Source organism: Ostrea edulis, chromosome 6, assembly GCF_947568905.1.
Source record: "Ostrea edulis chromosome 6, xbOstEdul1.1, whole genome shotgun sequence".
NCBI classification, from domain to species: domain Eukaryota; kingdom Metazoa; phylum Mollusca; class Bivalvia; order Ostreida; family Ostreidae; genus Ostrea; species Ostrea edulis.
In genome coordinates, this window is record NC_079169.1 from 12,166,556 (window position 1) to 12,185,490 (window position 18,935).

The 18,935-nt window shown below is 34.0% G+C and overlaps 1 protein-coding gene across 1 annotated transcript in view; it reads left to right on the forward strand.

Moving 5' to 3' along the window:
• The first annotated feature begins 499 nt into the window (after positions 1–499).
• Positions 500–18,935, forward strand: part of LOC125648181 (uncharacterized) — a 144,934-nt gene continuing 126,498 nt past the window's right edge. Inside the window, exons 1-4 of the mRNA XM_056141547.1 lie at positions 500–519; positions 14,825–14,995; positions 15,282–15,590; positions 15,778–15,906. Of these exons, the coding sequence (XP_055997522.1) occupies positions 14,881–14,995; positions 15,282–15,590; positions 15,778–15,906 (553 nt within the window). The 5' untranslated portion in view covers positions 500–519; positions 14,825–14,880. The remainder of the gene's footprint in view (positions 520–14,824; positions 14,996–15,281; positions 15,591–15,777; positions 15,907–18,935) is intronic.

The following is an 18,935-nucleotide window of genomic DNA, read 5'->3' on the forward strand; positions in this document are numbered from 1 at the left end:
CTTTCGAGATGTTTTCTCTCAAATTGAGGCGTCACCAGCCGTAAGTGAAGTACCACAAAAAGACATATTTGGCTCTCGGGGTTGTAACAATGAGGAATTTTTAACTTTTAACATACAACGCCTGCCGTGACTTGGAACCTCCATATTTGCTCTTAGTGATTAGAAAAAAGTCATGCGTTCCTACTAATGATCAAAGGATAATACAACTGAGATCTGGATTTGATATGAAAAATAAGTTTCATATACATTCACCTTGTAATAAGAGTTGTCACTGAAGTTATTTCATGGGATGGTACATGTATGTGTTCAACCAAACTTCTATGGTATCAATAATAAGACTATCTTCATGTTTACCTTGATATGATTCCATAATTATGAAAGACTTATCTGAATAATTCTGACGTATTTCTTATCTAGCTTGATTTCATTGGTTGGGTGTATTCTGAAGATCTCAGTGTAGTTGATAAATAACATGTATTCTGGCGCAATCAATCAGAAGGCTTCGATCAGTGAGGAAAGGTAATTTTACTACTATCATTGTTTTCAAAATTATAATCCCAACGTTCCGGATAACAATTGTTAGCTATTCATCTCATTTATCATTCAAATATCTCGAATGTTTGTATCAAATTTAGCTGACATGTAACGCATTAAAAAGTGTAATTAACAGTACATAATAAATTCATGCATACAACTCTTTCACATCCGGCAAGTTCAATCTCTCTCTCTCTCTCTCTCTCTCTCTCTCTCTCTCTCTCTCTCTCTCTCTCGTTAGAATTTTATTTACAATCGGCACACGTGTGCACGTTTATATACATTTAACAATAAATCTAATTCCAAATGGGTTGTTACCGATTGAATAAGATTCCAGATCAACATAATTATATATATAAATCTAGTTAAAATTTGCTTCAAATTATGTTTTTATTTCCTTTTGATAACCCTTATTCTAATTTGAAATCAATAAATAAAAACATGAAATCCGATCCGTTAATTTAATCTAGTGTTATTTAAATACAGCATTCCAGAAACAAATCGTTTCATGTCCTTCCCAGTTTCATACTTTGTTAAGACTTCTATAGAAAATGTACTTAGATGTACCTACAATATAATAGTACACTTTTAGCTTTTTAAATAGTATATATATATATATATATATATATATATATATATATATATATCAAACATGTTACAGTGTTTTGTATGAAAGGTGAAAATGTTTATAGAAGCAGGTACGTGTATATGTCTATTGATTTCATCGTCACATTATTATTTACTTCTACAGTTACTACAACACATCCCCATGGTTCCTTTGATTAATGTTCTAAAAGCTCAAAATCTGCTACAAGTTAAGGTCCCGGGGAAGTTTCATTGTTCCTACTGAATTTTACAACTTAATTAGAGTGACTTTTTCTCTTGTTTTCAATATATTATTGTTATTGAAGTATTAACCTTTAAGTATTCACCTTTCATTAAATTGTGTTGCATTGAACACCAATTATTCCTGCTTTGACTATTTCTTGAAAATATTTTTCGAGTAGGTGGGGTGTTCTGTGAATGCTCCTTGAAATTACTGTTCGTTATCTTCACATGTCATACATATACATATCTCATCTATTCCACTTCCTAACGCCACTGCAAATATTAAACAGTGTAGGAGTTTCTTCTGTTTTGGATATGATGTGGTATATGTGTAATTTTGTTTTTTGGAATATAAACTTTGTTTCTTTGAAGGCTTCAGTTCATATTTAATACACTGATTAAAATGGTTTAGATATTCCAAATCCTTAGCATATAAGATTGTTCCTTTCTGTTCATAACAGTACATGAGACTAAAGGATTGGATCTAAATATCTAATTTTGTTTACATTCGATGGTCAGTCAAAAGTATTATTGGGTAGATAAGTTGTTGATGCACGAATCTGTATCAGCTGTAAAATGTGCTTAGTGGTCTGCGTCATGTAAGTTCTTCTAGCTTTTCCACATTGAAATATCATAAAGGAATGAGCAATGGGAAGTAGAGAGATGCTCTGTCGCACTTGGTAAATAATGTCCTCATTATTTCTGAATCCTTTGTAACCCCATGTATACAATACAGTTTTTATCATGTTTTGCAAAGTAGTATCAAAATGTTGAGGACGTTTGACAAGTAACACAAGCAAAGGTGAAACTGTTTATATGAGTTAATTGTAAACGCCTCCCCTAGCTTACTATTCTTCGATCAATTAACTTCCTGATTTCGAAATATCTGCTAATGAAGATAGCGGGTCACGTGATGCCGTGACGTCATATGCGACAATCGCATCTCTCGCCGATCAGCTTATTGTGAAGAAAGCTGTTATTATTTAACTTCTTTTAATACCAATGTGGTACGGGTAGATATTTTTTTTTACATCAATGGCGACTTTGTTTTATTAGATGTTATTCATTTACATTAAAACTGTTCAACAAGAAAACGACGAATGGAATTTATTGATATATGGCCTACCGCATATCGTGCATACTGACAAGCATGTACACGCATCAACATTACGTTAACATTTTGTATATTTACATTACTTATAATTTACAGTCATTGAGTTGATTACTCATGTTCTTCATTTACATATTTAAAAAAAATGAAAAAAAAAAAAATGCTTTGATGTGAATATTTTACTTATAATCCACGCGTCTATCGAACGAAGTAAACATGGCGAAATAAAAATAAAAAAAGTTGCTAAAAATAATACGTGAATTAGGTAGAGCTTTTTACATGTCTTGTCAAATATATGATAGGCCTATATATATATTTTTAAATCATGAACGTAGTCAAAGGTACAATAGACACAACGACACCCCCCCCCCCCCCCCCGTTTGAATTATTTGCATAACGATGTCGCTCAATCAAGGTACATGTACTTTTCCTGTCTGAGGATGTGTTGAATAATGAATACCTGTTTAAATATTACATTTATATATTGCAACACAGACGGTTCAATGAGAGTATACTTTATATATACGAAACACTAAACAGGAACCGGTAATTTTGTCTGGAATAATGACTTAGTGGTCTATACTATAGCACCCCTAGTTAAGAAACAACAACAAACAGAAAACAAACACACACCCCAAAAAGAACCCCGCACACAGTAACTGGTAATTTTGTCTGTAGTGTAACAATAATAGTAGTAGCATATATCATACCACAATTTTTACTTGGGGTGGAATGGTATAGATTAGTACTAAAAAAATACCGGTTCCTGTGTTTTTATTATTTGTGGTATGGTATAGACCATTACAACTATTATTACTGATAAAATTACCGATTCATGTGTTTTCTCGTTCAGATTACAAACAACATCAGACATGCATTGAAATCGGGGCATTTTCACAAAATCGCCACTTATTTAGAATCATCAACACGCAGTTTGAACTTGACACGAGCGATATGAAAACAAACAAAAAAGCATATTGTAACATAGAAAAATATTTTTATCCATGACAATAAAAATTCCAACACATTTGAATAGTATGAATAGAAAACAACAATTATAACATCATCAACAAGTGTTTTAGCGGTATTCATCTTCAAGTTCTTGGGTCCTCAACAATCAACCAGATTGCCATGGGCAAACCTTGTCTCTTTTGCGGCAATGAGACTGAATGCAGATGAGTCACTCCATATTGAAATAAGCGAAGGAAGGGGTAAGAGGTCTGTAACCCATGCCTTTGCCGGCTTCCGTAGTAGCTGCTGGACATGATGGAAACTGAACATGGCGTTCCACTAAGTTAACGCACAGAATACCCACATAGTCTGCAAATATAAATTGACTATTCTTGTTTTAAAACACAGATTTTTGATATGAATATGAAACCCTTTAATGCTGCTTAAAGTAGCAGTAAGAGACATCGTTTTCATATTATTGAAGATTATCCAGATTCAATAATTAAAATTAATAGAATGACTCGCAAATGAATATACATATCTGTATCATTATGCCATAATTTGTATACAAAAGATAGGGGAATACTTGTTTACATTTGTCACAAATGAAACAGATATAACCCTTTTCAGTTTTCCTTTTATGATCATCACTAAATCTAATTCAAAACTTTACAGACATGTTACAAGTTATTATCTTATACTGCAATGTTGTAAAATATAAAACTTCATTTTCGAAAAAAAAACTAGGGGGGCAGCAAAAGGAAATGAGGTATTTAATTTACAACTAAAAAGAATTGACAAGCAAATATTATTAGATCTAGTAATCAAAATAATGTTGTTTTGTCTAATCTTCGATTTTCTAATCTATTGGGTGGGGGGGGGGGGGGGGGAGTGAATTCTTTTTTCCTCAATTTGTTTTCGATGCTGGGGTGGGGGAGGTTTAGCAATCGTCCTTTGGAACACGTCTTCAGTACTTCACATCTTGTCTTTAAACTTACAATCTTTTAAACCTTTTCACTACCACTATTAAAAAAGGGGGAAGGGGGGGGGGCTCATTCCAATAAGTACTGATTGAAAAAGCGGGGAGAGCCCTACCACCTGGTTCTACATGCCTGACTTGCGAGGGGGTATCCCCACCAGCTATAAACTACGTATTAACGGTACAGCTGTAGGTTTACAGTTTATAAAATACGACCAGGGATGATGAAGGATGTCCCCATACTATTTGAAACACAAACATTCCATTCATCTGTTGTTGATGACGCAATTGTTTTGTTGAGTTTTTTTTATTTCAGGAATTAAGTATTCTCGCTATAAATAAATAAACATCCTATTATTAAGAATCACTCACATCAGCCCATTGTAGTTTCAAGAAGACTCCTCGGGGTTGGGGCATTTTGATCTCCCGTTACTCCGGGACTTTGAACAAACAAAGAGGTATATCTAGGCCTAGTATGCATCACTTTTAATTCGAATCTTTGCCCCCACAAAGCCAGTCACCTTCTAATGCTCAGGTTCTCGGTCTAGCTGAAGTGTTGAAAAATGTTCCGAACATAACCGACTGATATATGAGATTGATCACTGTTCGTTATCTTCACCTTGCATATGTAGCATCAAACTTGTATATGATCCATGCCATCCTCCGAGCTGCATCTTTTGAGGAACTAAAATGATTAAATCCGCACCCTTTCTTCTAAATCTTGGTGCAACTGTATGCCACACAATACATCACAGTCATTAATTGATGAGTAAATACACATATAATGCTGTTAAAGTGGTTTTATAGATAAAATAATAGGATTATCACCTAAATCGCCACCGGCTTACTACGTGTTTTCTCATTCCAATTGTCGCATATGACGTCACAGTAATATGGCGCGTAAATCTCCGATCGAAATAAGCATATTGCTGTGTTAGAATTTCAACTCGCAATATCTCTGTAAATATGTTCACAATTTTTTTTTTATTGTATTTAGTATCCTTTTCAACTATAGTATAAAGAATATTTTTCATAAAATAAGTTCTAAAATTACAGGACAAGTCCTTTAACCGTAGAAAGACATACCTTAACTTAGGATAAGAGTGGAAAGCGAAGATAACTACAGTGATCAATCCCATAACTCCTACAAGCAATACAAAATAGAGAGTTGGGCAAACACGGACCCCTGGATATACCAGAGTTGGGATTAGGTGCCGAGAAGGAGTAAGCATCCCCTGTCGACCGGTTACACCCGCCGTGAGCCCTATATATTGATCAGGTAAACGGAGTTATCCGTATTCAAAATCAGTGTACCAAGAACGGCTTAACAATCAGTATGAAACACGCCAGACAGCATTTGACCCAATGATAGGTAGTGTTGGCAAACTAGATCGTTATAACGACCATAGAAATTGCGAAATACCTATTTTAAACGAGACTGTTGGAACTCCTGCACCATCAACTTGTTTGTCAGAAGCCTGCTTCGATTTTAAAACTGATCATACGCAGAACAAGCTCTTGTGTATCGAATCAGTTGAGAGATGTAACCACCATATGCAGATGATAATGGAATATTGCTACATAAATATGGAAAGTTGACGATGGAGAAGTTGAAATCACCCCGTTTGTCATAAAGTTGAGTCGTTAGTTTGCCGTTCATATCAATTTTCAATAAAGTATCAAAGTACGAAGCAGACATGTGGGACTCTGTGGTGTCTTTTATTTCGAGTTCACAGGGATACATCGAATCGACTTAAGAATGAAAATGAGTATATTCAATAGATACAATAAGTCTATAATTGCATCGCGGGAGAAATGTCATGATATATTGTCTTTATATGTGTAAATCTGTTTGTCAGATGTGTTTTTCAGTTCTCTTTGGTGATGTACAAGTGCCATGTTTTATATAGTGTGTGCACTATAGTAAGCGTAATATTGTATTATGACCCTAAAATTGCCCCCGATGTGCATAGTCATTTAGAATATAAAAAGTCAATCATCTGTACATTGAGAGTTTTACATACGTTTTTCAAGAAGCTACAGCTAGTCTATACTTGGATTTTTCAACTTCTGAATATAGACTGAACTTTATAATTATGGATGTTGCCAATTACAGGCTCTTTAAACCACCACGGGTCATGGATGATATTCCTTCCAAATCATGCCGCCAGTTCCTTAAGCTCAATTTTACAAACAGAGGTATAGATGCCGTCAACATAAGCAACATTCCTCTTCATTAAAGAGTTCAGCCGTGTATTCCAATTTATTTCAAATTCAAGTCTACACTCAGTACATGTATTTCTTATCATTGTATCGATGGATGAAAATTATCATTGTTAAGTATGGTTCCATGTAAAAATCAGACAGAGGGTGATAAGTCGACCGTCAGGGATCGAGCCGATACTTATATATATAGCAACATTGTTTATAGGAAATCATTCGGTGATAATATTTTTTTCACATGACGCATCTTCACAGAGCTGTGTTACTAAAAATATAATACCCATGTTTTGAAGAAGAAGGCTACTGTTTACGAATTTCTGTTGTCATAGTGAGTATTGTTATGTGTTACCATGGTAACCGTTCCTGTAGTTAACGAAAGGATTTTCTAACGGAAAAACATTCCAACTTTAAGACCATTTTTCTCGAAACTGCAAACACTTTAAAAAAAGTTTTATAATTAGACGGATAAAGTACATGCTATTGAATAATTTTTACTCAATATTTTTTTGAAAGTTTTTACTGTACTCGGGAAAAAAATATATGAAGATTGTGAAAAATGGCGGGAAAATAATATATTTTCATGTTTTTAAGTTTTCTTCTACTTACAAACTATTCAACAAGTACACTTTTCTGTCATGTTCTAGTAATTATCATATTTATAAATATCTAAAATGATCTTCTTTATGTGTTTTCATACCATAATGATATGTCTATAGATGAAAATGCAAGAAACGATGCATAGCATTTTGGGTCGGGATCGAAAGTCCGTTTATTATTAACCCATTTCTTTCAGATTTCCTCAGGTTTTTGTAAACAACTTATTAGACCGGTCTTTATAGGATATTTTGCACTGAATGGAGAGTTTAATTTGCAAGTATTTTTGGTTGGATAGTTGTGAGTTTGTGGGTAATTAACAGATTAAAGAAAAAATGCTTGGTTGGCAATTATTTTTCATTTTGAAATTCACCTATCAACAACTCTTGTGAGGCTGGTCAACGACGTACGTTGTAGGTTGCTCGAATGACAAGAGATTGACATTATAGTCCCAAGTATAAAGAGAATGAATGCCCATGCTCTTTTAAAACGTATATCTTTAGAAAAACAAAACTGAAAATACATTGAACATGTTCAAGGGAATCCTATGATAAAACATTAAGACATAATTTATCAACTTTTGTGTTTTATCCTAAATAATTAATTGAAAATATCTTTTATTTGAAAAATCATTTTGAATTCATTTTTGCTCTGTGTAATATGAAATTTAAAACATTTATTACAAAGCATCTGGACATTTTAAACTTTGGCTAACAATTCTAGAAACATGATATGGCTCAAATTTTAAAATAAAACTTTTTAGCACTTGATTTCCTTAAGAATCCTTTGTAAGAATGGAACAAAAACTTTTAGTGAAATGTACGTTTTTACAGTCGTATAATATATATGTTTGTTCAGGAAAAATTAAAAATGAGAACAGAAACTGCAGATATTTTTGTCATTAATATTGTAAAATTTGGACAGTTTATATTGACTTGATATAATTTTATGAAAATACATGTAACGTAGAAATGGGATTGTTTTAAAATTCAATAATGTAGTTTAAAAAATGTAGTTTGACTCATTTATCATGTCTATGGCACTATCTTTTACCAAGTAGGATTACAGGTTGCTTTCAGATGACAAAACAACTGTTTAACATAATCCATGTAGATATTAGTGTCTGTAAAGTGAATTGAAAATGAATTCTTAATTATTTCATCAATACATTCCATTATCTATAAGATTTTTTAAACGTTGCAACTTGTAAGTTTAGATCCTTTATAAACTGTATACTGAAAAATGTACACGGAAGAGTTATTTGAAGCTTAAAAATTTTATTTCAAAATCATACTTTTTTAAAAGTGTAACCCCAAACAAGGCATAAACACGATAAAGGAACAAATGAGCACAGAAATATTTTTGTTACGAACATATTTACAAAACGGAGGCAGATCCAGAAAAAAATATAAGGGTGGGAATGGAGGGGTTGTGACTCGTGTATTTACCTTCTCCATCCAGAAAGGGGTGAGTGAAGAGCCCAATAATTGCATAAAATAGACCAATTGAGCTATTCTATGATGCATCACATTATACATGTATTTTTGCATGTCAACACAATTGCATTACACAATTCACCCCATTGGTGTTTAATTTGTTCATAAGTTGTTTCCCTTTCGAATTTAGGTACATTAGGAATTTCAGTTGAAATAATTTGAATAAACACCATATACATGTATAAGAACGCTTTCATGTTTATTTGACAATTTGTCATTTATTTCTTCATAGAGTTTTGATATATTGTTTGGATTCAATATTTTAGACTGTCTTGATGTTCAACATTGAATTTATGGACTCCTTTGCTTTCCTTTTGTAATAGTGTTTTGTACTTTCACTTGGTTTGATTGATTTTCCTCCTGTCACACTTTAAGTATGTCCTTGGGTTTTGCAGAGACCTACAATACAATAAGATAGACACTGATTTTCAGGACACACGAATTTACTTATTTCTCTCTCCTCAATATACATGTATAATATACATTTCTCTAGTTTTTGAGAATGTTTGAACATGTTATATCATAAAACTTTCAATTAAAGTACACACCTCAGAACCTAGTAGTCATAGTACACATTGATATTTAAATTATACATGTAGTTAGAAAGAATAAAATACTAAAACAGCATATAAAACTTTTGAAAACAAGAAATGCTTAAAGAAACTTGTATATGGCATTGAGAAGGTGTTCCAAATATTCTAAATCAGTGACAAGTAAGTTCAGGTACTAATCAGGGCAACAGCTGTATCAGGTTTTGAGTCTGGTTTCTAAGTGACCAATACTTTCCTATAATGGTGGGTTGGGGGTTGGTTGACTTTGACCTCATTATCAGAAGGGGTCATATAGTGCTTGTATATCAGGGTTATTATATAATACTGCTCTACCAAGTTTGAGGTTTATAAACATTTACACTGTAGATTCATTGGTACATAGGTGCTACATGTATTTAACACAGAGATTTCCAATGCATGTAGTGATGGTAATGACACTCCATGATGCTGGTATGAAAACTTTAAAGAAATATACATTAGCTAAATGACTTGATCTTTGTTATATTTATATATTATTATTAGAAATATAAATTCAAGAACCCATGCATTGACCAGTCCCCATGACCATATCAGATTGAGGCAGACTTTAAATAGTAATATAATAGATATCTAATAAAAATGTCAAGAAGACTCAACTTATTGATTGATATGAAGATTTATAATTAACATTACGAATTGTTTTATAATAAAATGGAATTCTTTAAAAAACTACAGACCCTAAATATTTTCTTTGAAATGTCTAATAGTAAGTATATGTTTTTAAAATATGAATTCCGATTTGTCAAGAGCTGAATGGTGACCACTAAAAGAAATGATTTTGTGCATATGAAATAATATTTAAAAAATATGTGTGTGTGTTTATATAGAACACCTTGAAGGAAAAAACAATGATGTGTATATAAAATAAATTGAAGAAAAAAAATTCCATCCACTCTGAGATTTGAACCCGGCATGCTATTCTGGATACCTAACCACTTGGCTATCTGTGACTTGTAAGGAGGAGGATCACATTATATACTTAAAATTGCATCTCACAAAGTCATATCATGTCTTACATTTTTATATGCAAATTCGACTGAAATCTACATGTAGTACATAAAACCACACTCTTTTGAGATGATACCTACTACTGATCCTCAGTTAGGCATAATCTACATTTCTATCTGAGACAAGAGGCGTTTGTGTGGAGGATACGTAGATGTCTGCTATTATTGCAGACCATTACAAATGAAACATACCGTCGATTACTGTTGAAAGTATGAGACTTTTTGAAACAAGGGAGTGGGTGTCATCTGTACACAGTCGTCTCATACAATGCTACATTGTGTGTATTATACAACATTCGTTATGATTTTTATGCTAGTAATAATAAATGTTGCGAATTTTGACGTATTAAATATGTAAATCACACCATTTCAAATTACCGGAATGCGCCGACTTGGTTACATGTCATATAAGATATGTTGCTCGGTCTTCGTTGTCGGCTGCTCCACACACGTTCTATCTTCAGTGACGCCATATACATCAATGTATTTCAGACACTCTCCAAAGGTAAATATATTCGTTTCCTTTAGAGGAGGCTTGAGGGTAGATCACACTCTGTCGGAATATTGTCCTACACGGCATTCAGTTTTGGATCCGCCATATTCCGCGCACTTAGTGTGTTGACAAAGCAGCGCCCCTAGCGATCATCGAGGTTAAATTCAAGAACGATAACCGAAATTGCATTAAAATCGAAACATTCAGAGAGGTTTTAAAATGTTATATTGAAAGTTTCAAAACAAAAAAAAATTATTTCAGAGCATGCTTTTTTTATTTGTTTAATGTTATATAATGATATATTTTCATACCCGCTTTGCTGTTTTTAGATTTCAAAGGGATTACAAGTAGTGTTTTGTATAGATTTGCACTAAGCGTGAATTCTCCATGTTCATAATTATCTGTCCATAATTTTGGAACAAGGCGAAATAAATCAAAACCACTTTGTATATTTGCTAAACATATTACGGTGGGTTAGTATGTTAAGTTTGGGTTCATTTCGTGAACATGGACTTATCACGAAAATGCGATTTTGCCTGATTTTTACGTGGAACCATACTTAATAGATAATACATCGCCGATATATCTAAATGTCGAAGTGTAGGTCATAGCAAGAAATTGCGTAGAATAGTTCCAAGAAGGTGATCGATTGTACATGTAGAGTTTCATATAATAATTGATATTTTCATTGATTTGCCTAATCATGTCAACCTTGAAGATCAATAAACACATGTATCGATATCAAATATTTGCACGGGTGATATGATTCATGGTTTTGAAGACAAAGACTATTTCCTATCTCTTGCTTATATCTTTAAATATCTTTAATTTCTGTTTAACAAATCGGTGAAAATGATTGGGTGCATTTTTTTTTTTACATACAAGAGCAGTTCAGCTGCTATATTTACATGTAACGTGGATTTAAAATGTTCTGTGTTTGATCCTCATGCACGTAACAGTGAAGCTAATCAAGATTGTTATTCTCTTTCAATGACAATGTGTGGATTTTCAAATTTCTGCTTCCTGCTTTTTTCACTTTCAAGTTACCAATTTTCCCCAGCAGTGCTATACTCTGAAATAATTTAAAAATAATCAAACCCCAGTATATAAAACGAAACGCACATAATCACCAACAGTTTAAAATGACGTCTTCATTCATCTTGTATGATTTATGCCCCTTGAATCGAAGATTTGGGGGCATCTATTTTTTTTGCCCGTCCGTCTGTCTGTCAAAATACTTTAACCATGGTCATATCTTTTACATCATATGTGGTAGGTCTTTATATTTTGATATGTACATTCCTTGTGGCAAGACCTCCCATTGACACCAACATATTTGACCTGTTGACCTTTACATTAACCTTTAACCTACTTTCAAAAATTCAAATAAGCCATATGTTTTAAATCGTAAGAGGTACTGTTTTTATATCAATAATGTCCATTTCCTGTGACAAAAACCTTTCTAACGATAGTGTATTTGTTGACCTCTTGACTTTGACATTGACCATTTACCTATTTAAAAAAAAAATTAAAAAGACTTTAACCTTGATCTTGTATTTTACAACATAAGAGGTACAGCTTTCATATTTGGCGTGAGTAGTTCTTGCGGTAAGACCTTTCTGTTGGTACCAAGATATTTGAACTTACGACTTTACATTGATATTTCACCTACGTTCAGAAAATTCGATAAGCCCTATATTTCAAATCGTGAAAGGTACTACATGTATTTTCATATTAAGCATGTGCATATTCTATGAAAAGACATTTCCAACGATACTAGATTTGTTTTACTTTGTTACTTTCACATTGTCTTATTTTTTAAAATTTCCAACAACCCCCCCCCCTAAACCTTGGTCATGTTATTTACAGCATAAGAGGTACAGCTTTCATTTTAATTGTATTTCTTGTGGCAAATACTTTATATTGGTACCAAAATCTTTTACTACAATGTTTCAGGTCAACTCTTTGCAATATATTTCTTCGAACGTCAGTTCTTATGTATTTTTTGTATCATGTCGTCAGAAATGAAGCATCTTTCTTTTGAATTGAAAACGTCATTTCAACTACTGATATACATAATGACTGTGAACAAGTATATTTCAACCATATGTTTTGAAAGGTATGTATGTAGTAACAATATAAATCGTGTTGACGACGTTGCTCTGTATTTAGGGAATGAAACACGATACAAAAATTTGAACTATTTGTTATAATTTCATCACCCGGGAAAAGTCAAATGTTGATGACGTCATATCTTATGCATACGAACAAATTTATGATAATACCATTCTGTAAGAAATATACACACACCCATAATAATCCAAATATTCCAACCCACTGCTATTATTTTCACCATTGACAGTAACGTGTTCAGTACATTGAATTAGGTCTTCCCTCTTTCAGGGGGATGCATATTGTTTCTTGTACTTTTTCCCCGTCCCTCTGTCTGTCACAAATTCTTGTGAACGCTTCCCCTCCTATATGGCGTATTGGATAGACGTGAAACTTTGTACAGTGCTTCCTTACTATTTGTAGATGTACATAGTATTGGGACGGAAGGATCTCATTATTGTCCTAAACGTTATGGTGGATCTAAAAGGGGTGGGGGTGTAAAATAGCATGTAAAGACTTATCCTATATGACGTATTTAATAGATTGGAAACTTTGTACAGTGCTTCCTTGCCATTTGTAGACATGCATATCGTCGGGACATGAAGACCCAATCATTTTATCAAACGCTATAGTGGATCTAAGAGGGGTGGAGGATGCTAAGACAACTTGTGAACGCTTCCCCTCCTATATGGCTTATTGGATAGACGTGAAACTTTGTACAGTGCTTCCTTGCTATTTGTAGATGTACATAGTATTGGGACGGAAGGATCTCATTATTGTCCTAAACGTTATGGTGGATCTAAGAGGTGTGGGGTGTAAAATAGCATGTAAAGACTTCTCCCATATGACGTATTTAATAGATTGGAAACTTTGTACAGTGCTTCCTTGCCATTTGTAGACATGCATATCGTCGGGACATGAAGACCCGATCATTTTATCAAACGCTATGGTGGATCTAAGAGGGGTGGAGGATGCTAAGATAACTTGTGAACGCTTCCCCTCCTATATGGCTTATTGGATAGACGTGAAACTCTGTACAGTGCTTCCTTACTATTTGTAGATGTACATAGTATTGGGACGGAAGGATCTCATTATTGTCCTAAACGTTATGGTGGATCTAAGAGGTGTGGGGTGTAAAATAGCATGTAAAGACTTCTCCTATATGACGTATTTAATAGATTGGAAACTTTGTACAGTGCTTCCTTGCCATTTGTAGACATGCATATCGTCGGGACATGAAGACCCGATCATTTTATCAAACGCTATGGTGGATCTAAGAGGGGTGGAGGATGCTAAGATAACTTGTGAACGCTTCCCCTCCTATATGGCTTATTGGATAGACGTGAAACTTTGTACAGTGCTTCATTGTCATCTGTAGATGTACATAGTATTGGGCAGAATGATATCATTATTGTCTTAATGCTATGGTGGATCTAAGAGGGTTGGAGGATGCTATGATAACTTGTGAATGTATCTCCTCTTATATGGCTTATTGGATAGACGTGAAACTTTGTACAATACTTCAATCATGAAATTTAAAGGTTTACATAGAGGGATCCAAGTTATTTTTAAAGTTATAGTGGATCTGAGAGGTGAAGTGTGTAAAATAGTTTGTGAACACTTCTCCTATATGGCATATAAACTTTTATAATGTCTATGTTCCCGCTCATGCTTTCTCCTCCATAACATGCAGTACATTAAGGGGAAGAGTTTTCATGGGGAGGACGTCCAATTTGGGGAGCTGGGGAGACATTTTGTTTCCATAAAAGCAAGCTATAGTCTTAGTTAACACGTATATAATTCTCCGCATCCAAACATACTATACGATCGACTTTACTTAATTATTCCGAATCAATTTGTATGCCTGGATATCGTACAAAATATATTTTGATGTAACTTATTTCAGATGCATTTGGTGGGAGATTGAACGACAAAAATACAATCTATAAAGTCAACTGAAAGATGAGATTGTCTACTGTCTTGCCTGTGCTGCTGTGTGTTTTGACACTAGTACAGAACATAAATGGACAGCGACTTCATTCAACTCCTGCATCTAAATTAATAACAAATGTTACTCGTAAGTCATATAATTGTTTCAAATTTATTACATTTAAATTTTTGTCAGTAACTTCTTAAAGTTCAAGTTTTTATAATATTTTGTTCTAGTAATTTGTCATTCAAAATGTTACCTTTCAACATACTGGTATCATGTACATGCAATTTTGTAATTATGAAAAAAAGTGGCATAGATGTTTTAAAATGTTGTAATAAGAATAAATTTGAGAGAAGTACATACTTATATACAGGGTACATCTTATATTTATTTTTTCATATAAATATATGTTTATTATTTTTACTTATAGTTTGTCCCTTAATGCTACCCACACCGAGTATAACTGATACATATTTTGGGAAGAAAGCTGTGTTTACTGCGTTTGTAGAAGCAAAACTGGATCCTCCGCTAGAAGCTCGATGGCAGAGAATTAAGAATGGTGGTAATGAAGATATTAATAGATATGATGTAAAATATGAGGAGACTCAACATCTTCCTTCTCCAAAACTTGTCATCAATAACGTCACTTTTGATGACGTTGGATATTATCAACTGCAAGTCAGAATTTCTGGAGGCTGGTGTAATAGTAGTAGAGTTCGCCTACGTAAAGTATGGGGAAGTAAGTCTCTCTCTCTCTCTCTCTCTCTCTCTCTCTCTCTCTCTCTCTCTCAGTTTATTCTTTTAAACAGTATAATTTAGCTATTGATAAATTTGATGATATATTCTTTTCTAAACAATGGAAGGTCATCAAATGAATAGCAATTACTTTCCGTGCAACATTTCTCGCATTTTGTTCTTATTTTCAGTTTTACAGTATAATGTGAAATGTAATTTTGATGGCGAATGTGATGAAAGAAGAAAGAATTTACAGTGTTCAAACAGTAAATGCCTGTGTCAGTCTTCCTATTATCACCAGCATCAGCTGTGTTTTCCTGGTACGTAAACATTCTTCTAACAAAAAGTACATTCTTCAAGTCATTATTCATCCAAGCAACTACTGATTGTCTTAAAGTAATTCTTTGGAAGTTACAGTAAAATCATACATGAATAGCAAACGAATTTTTTGAAATTGAAAATACTTAACTGTAAATTCCTAGTTTTGCGCGAATGACGCGTGGACGTCAAATCGCGTGAACATGAATTTGCGAGTGTTCTGTTGATCAAGAGGTTTTTTTTTTTTTTTTTTTACATGAATGTTACTAGCTGCAATAATGTAGCCCTCTCTGATTTTTTTTAGGGACAGGGCTACAACTCCTTAGGATCTCCGTAATGGTGCAAATGCGGGAGTGATTCACTCCCGCAACATTTGCGCTTATTCTAAACATTTCCTGACTTTCTTTACGTAAATAAAATGATATTCTATGTTTCTTAGTCAATATATAAATTTACAACCTGCAGCTTTAAATTTGTGAGGCTCTATTCTACCGTTTTCAACAATTTCGATAAATTCCAATTTCTCGATTCATATTTGTGCGCCTTGTTTGATGTACTGAAGTTTCAACTTCCGGTTGTCAAGGGATTTGCATATGCCATATAAGGTAGTATTTACATCAATGGACAAGTATGGAGGCGAAAGCTATTTCGTCGGTATTGAAAAGGTTTGAATTTAATATCAAGTTAAAAACCGAACAGCAGAGTGTAAATTCTTTCTGCAACAATATGATTTTCCTTTCTTTGTCGAAGTGGCTCGAGTAACTATATTTTCGCGCTGATTGTCAATGTTTAGGCTTTTCATTAGATCCACCTACGAGATCTCGCGATAACAAGCATGGCGGAGCAGACGAAGAATTTTGCATGCTGTACATTATATTTAATGAAAAACACTTTTATTAGACATGCCCGAGCACAAAGTTGGTACTCCTGTTGGTGTAAACAATATTTGGGACTAATACACAGAGTTTATTATCGGTTATTCATAAAATTATTTTGCACCATAACGGAGATCCTATGGAATTGTAGCCCTATCACGAAAACGTCAGAATAAAAAAAATTGGATAGGGCTACATTATTGCAGCTAGAATGTTACATGTAGCATTATAAGAATAAAAGCGAGTGGTGTTATTTTGCGAATGGTGCTTCTCGCAAAATTACACTATGTTAATAACATGGAAATGCTTTTTAATTCATAACCGGCCACACATGTATAACTATTCAGTGTATTTTCATTGCAGAATCCAACCTCAGAGCCGTCTTTTTGAACTACAACATTACAACATCTGAGATAAATGTGAAGTGGAGAAATCCAACCACACACCCTAACCTGGTACAGTCCTACAGAGTCACTATAAGAGAGAATGGCGGATCCACCAGAGTCAACACTTCTGTCAGGAGACAAACCAGCTACAACTCTAAACTCAAATTTGACCCTGGTCATTTGTACTACTTCAAAGTCACATCTACTATACAACTAACTGACCCAGTGCAAACTATTTACCTTAACATAGAAAAACCGCTCGTTGTAGGTAAGTCGCTATATTTTGTAATTTATGATCCTAAACTGGTACACAAAAATCAACTTCTATATCCAACACGTTATAATATCTTTGTTGCAACCCTTAATGTAGAAAGGATACCTAATTATTTTCATGCCCCGCCACAAAGTGGTCGGAGCATATAGTTTATCCTTGTCCGTCCTTCCGTACTTTCGCCACACCAAGTCTTCCGAACTTTTTTTTCTAAACGCCTTGATATATTGAGATGATTTTTTTGTATGGATGTGTATATTAATGAAAGGTGAAGATAACGAACAGTTATCAATCCCATAACTCCTATTAGCAATACAAAATATATAGTTGGGCAAACACGGACTCCTGGACACACCAGAGGTGGGATCAGGTACCTAGGAGGAGTAAGCATCCCCTGTCAAGCGGTCACACCCACCGTGAGCCCTATATCCTGATCAGGTAAACGGAGTTATCCGTAGTAAAATTTAGTGTGCCAAGAACGGTCTAATAATGTGTTACAGATCAAATTTGAGTTTTGTGCCAGTTCGTTGAATTTTTATGGAGTAGTACCCCTTTAACGTAGAAGAAATATTGCTATTTGTTTTCTAAACGCCTGGGGCATTAAACTGAGTTTTGTATGCAGGTGTATATTGATGAGTTGCAGATAGGATGTGAGTTTTGTTTCGGTTCGTTTGAGGTTTGAGCTTTGATGGAATTGCGGCCTTTTAACTTAGAAAAATAATGTTACGACTAGTTTTCCGGCCTTTTTTCTAAAACCCTTAAGATAGTGAACGGATTATTGGTACACAGCTGCATATTGATTACAATGTAAAACTTATACGGTACCAATTTTGATGTACCAGATGAGCATTTCGACAAATAATGTCTCTTCAGTGATGCTCAACCGAAATGTTTGAAATCCGAAATAACAATGACGTTTTAGAGCTATTTTAGGGAAAAGCAATGTGCCAAAAAAGTGGAGTCAAATTCGTCTAAGGATAAGAGCTATGCGTGAGGGAGATCAAAGAAATTAGGAAATGAAAGCACCAGTAAATACGGCTAATGGATTGTTAACTTTTACAAGTCAAAGATCTTGCTTTACAGTAACACGCCAAGGCTGTAACACGTTGAGGTTGTATGCAAAAGCTTTCTGTTTGAACAAGGTTGTATGGCTTGTAAAACCTTAATTTCGACTAGGCAAATTAATTTTACTAGTAAGTTACTTGTGGAGTAGTAGGAAACTCAATCACACCGATTAATAGGTGTTCACACATTGTAGGTGTATAAAGTTCATGGATGTTATTATTCTGATCATATGATGGCATTGATTCAGAAGAAATACCTTTATAAAGTATGCATTTATTCTATGGCTGTTAAGATACATACCAGGCCAGGAAAAGGATTGTTGTTGAGTTCTTCATTAATGCTATACTTCGATGGATGTCCTATGCATGTCCTATGCATTTGAATTTACTGCAGGCGGGAGCATTCGCGTCGTGCCGACACATCTAGCTTTTCAT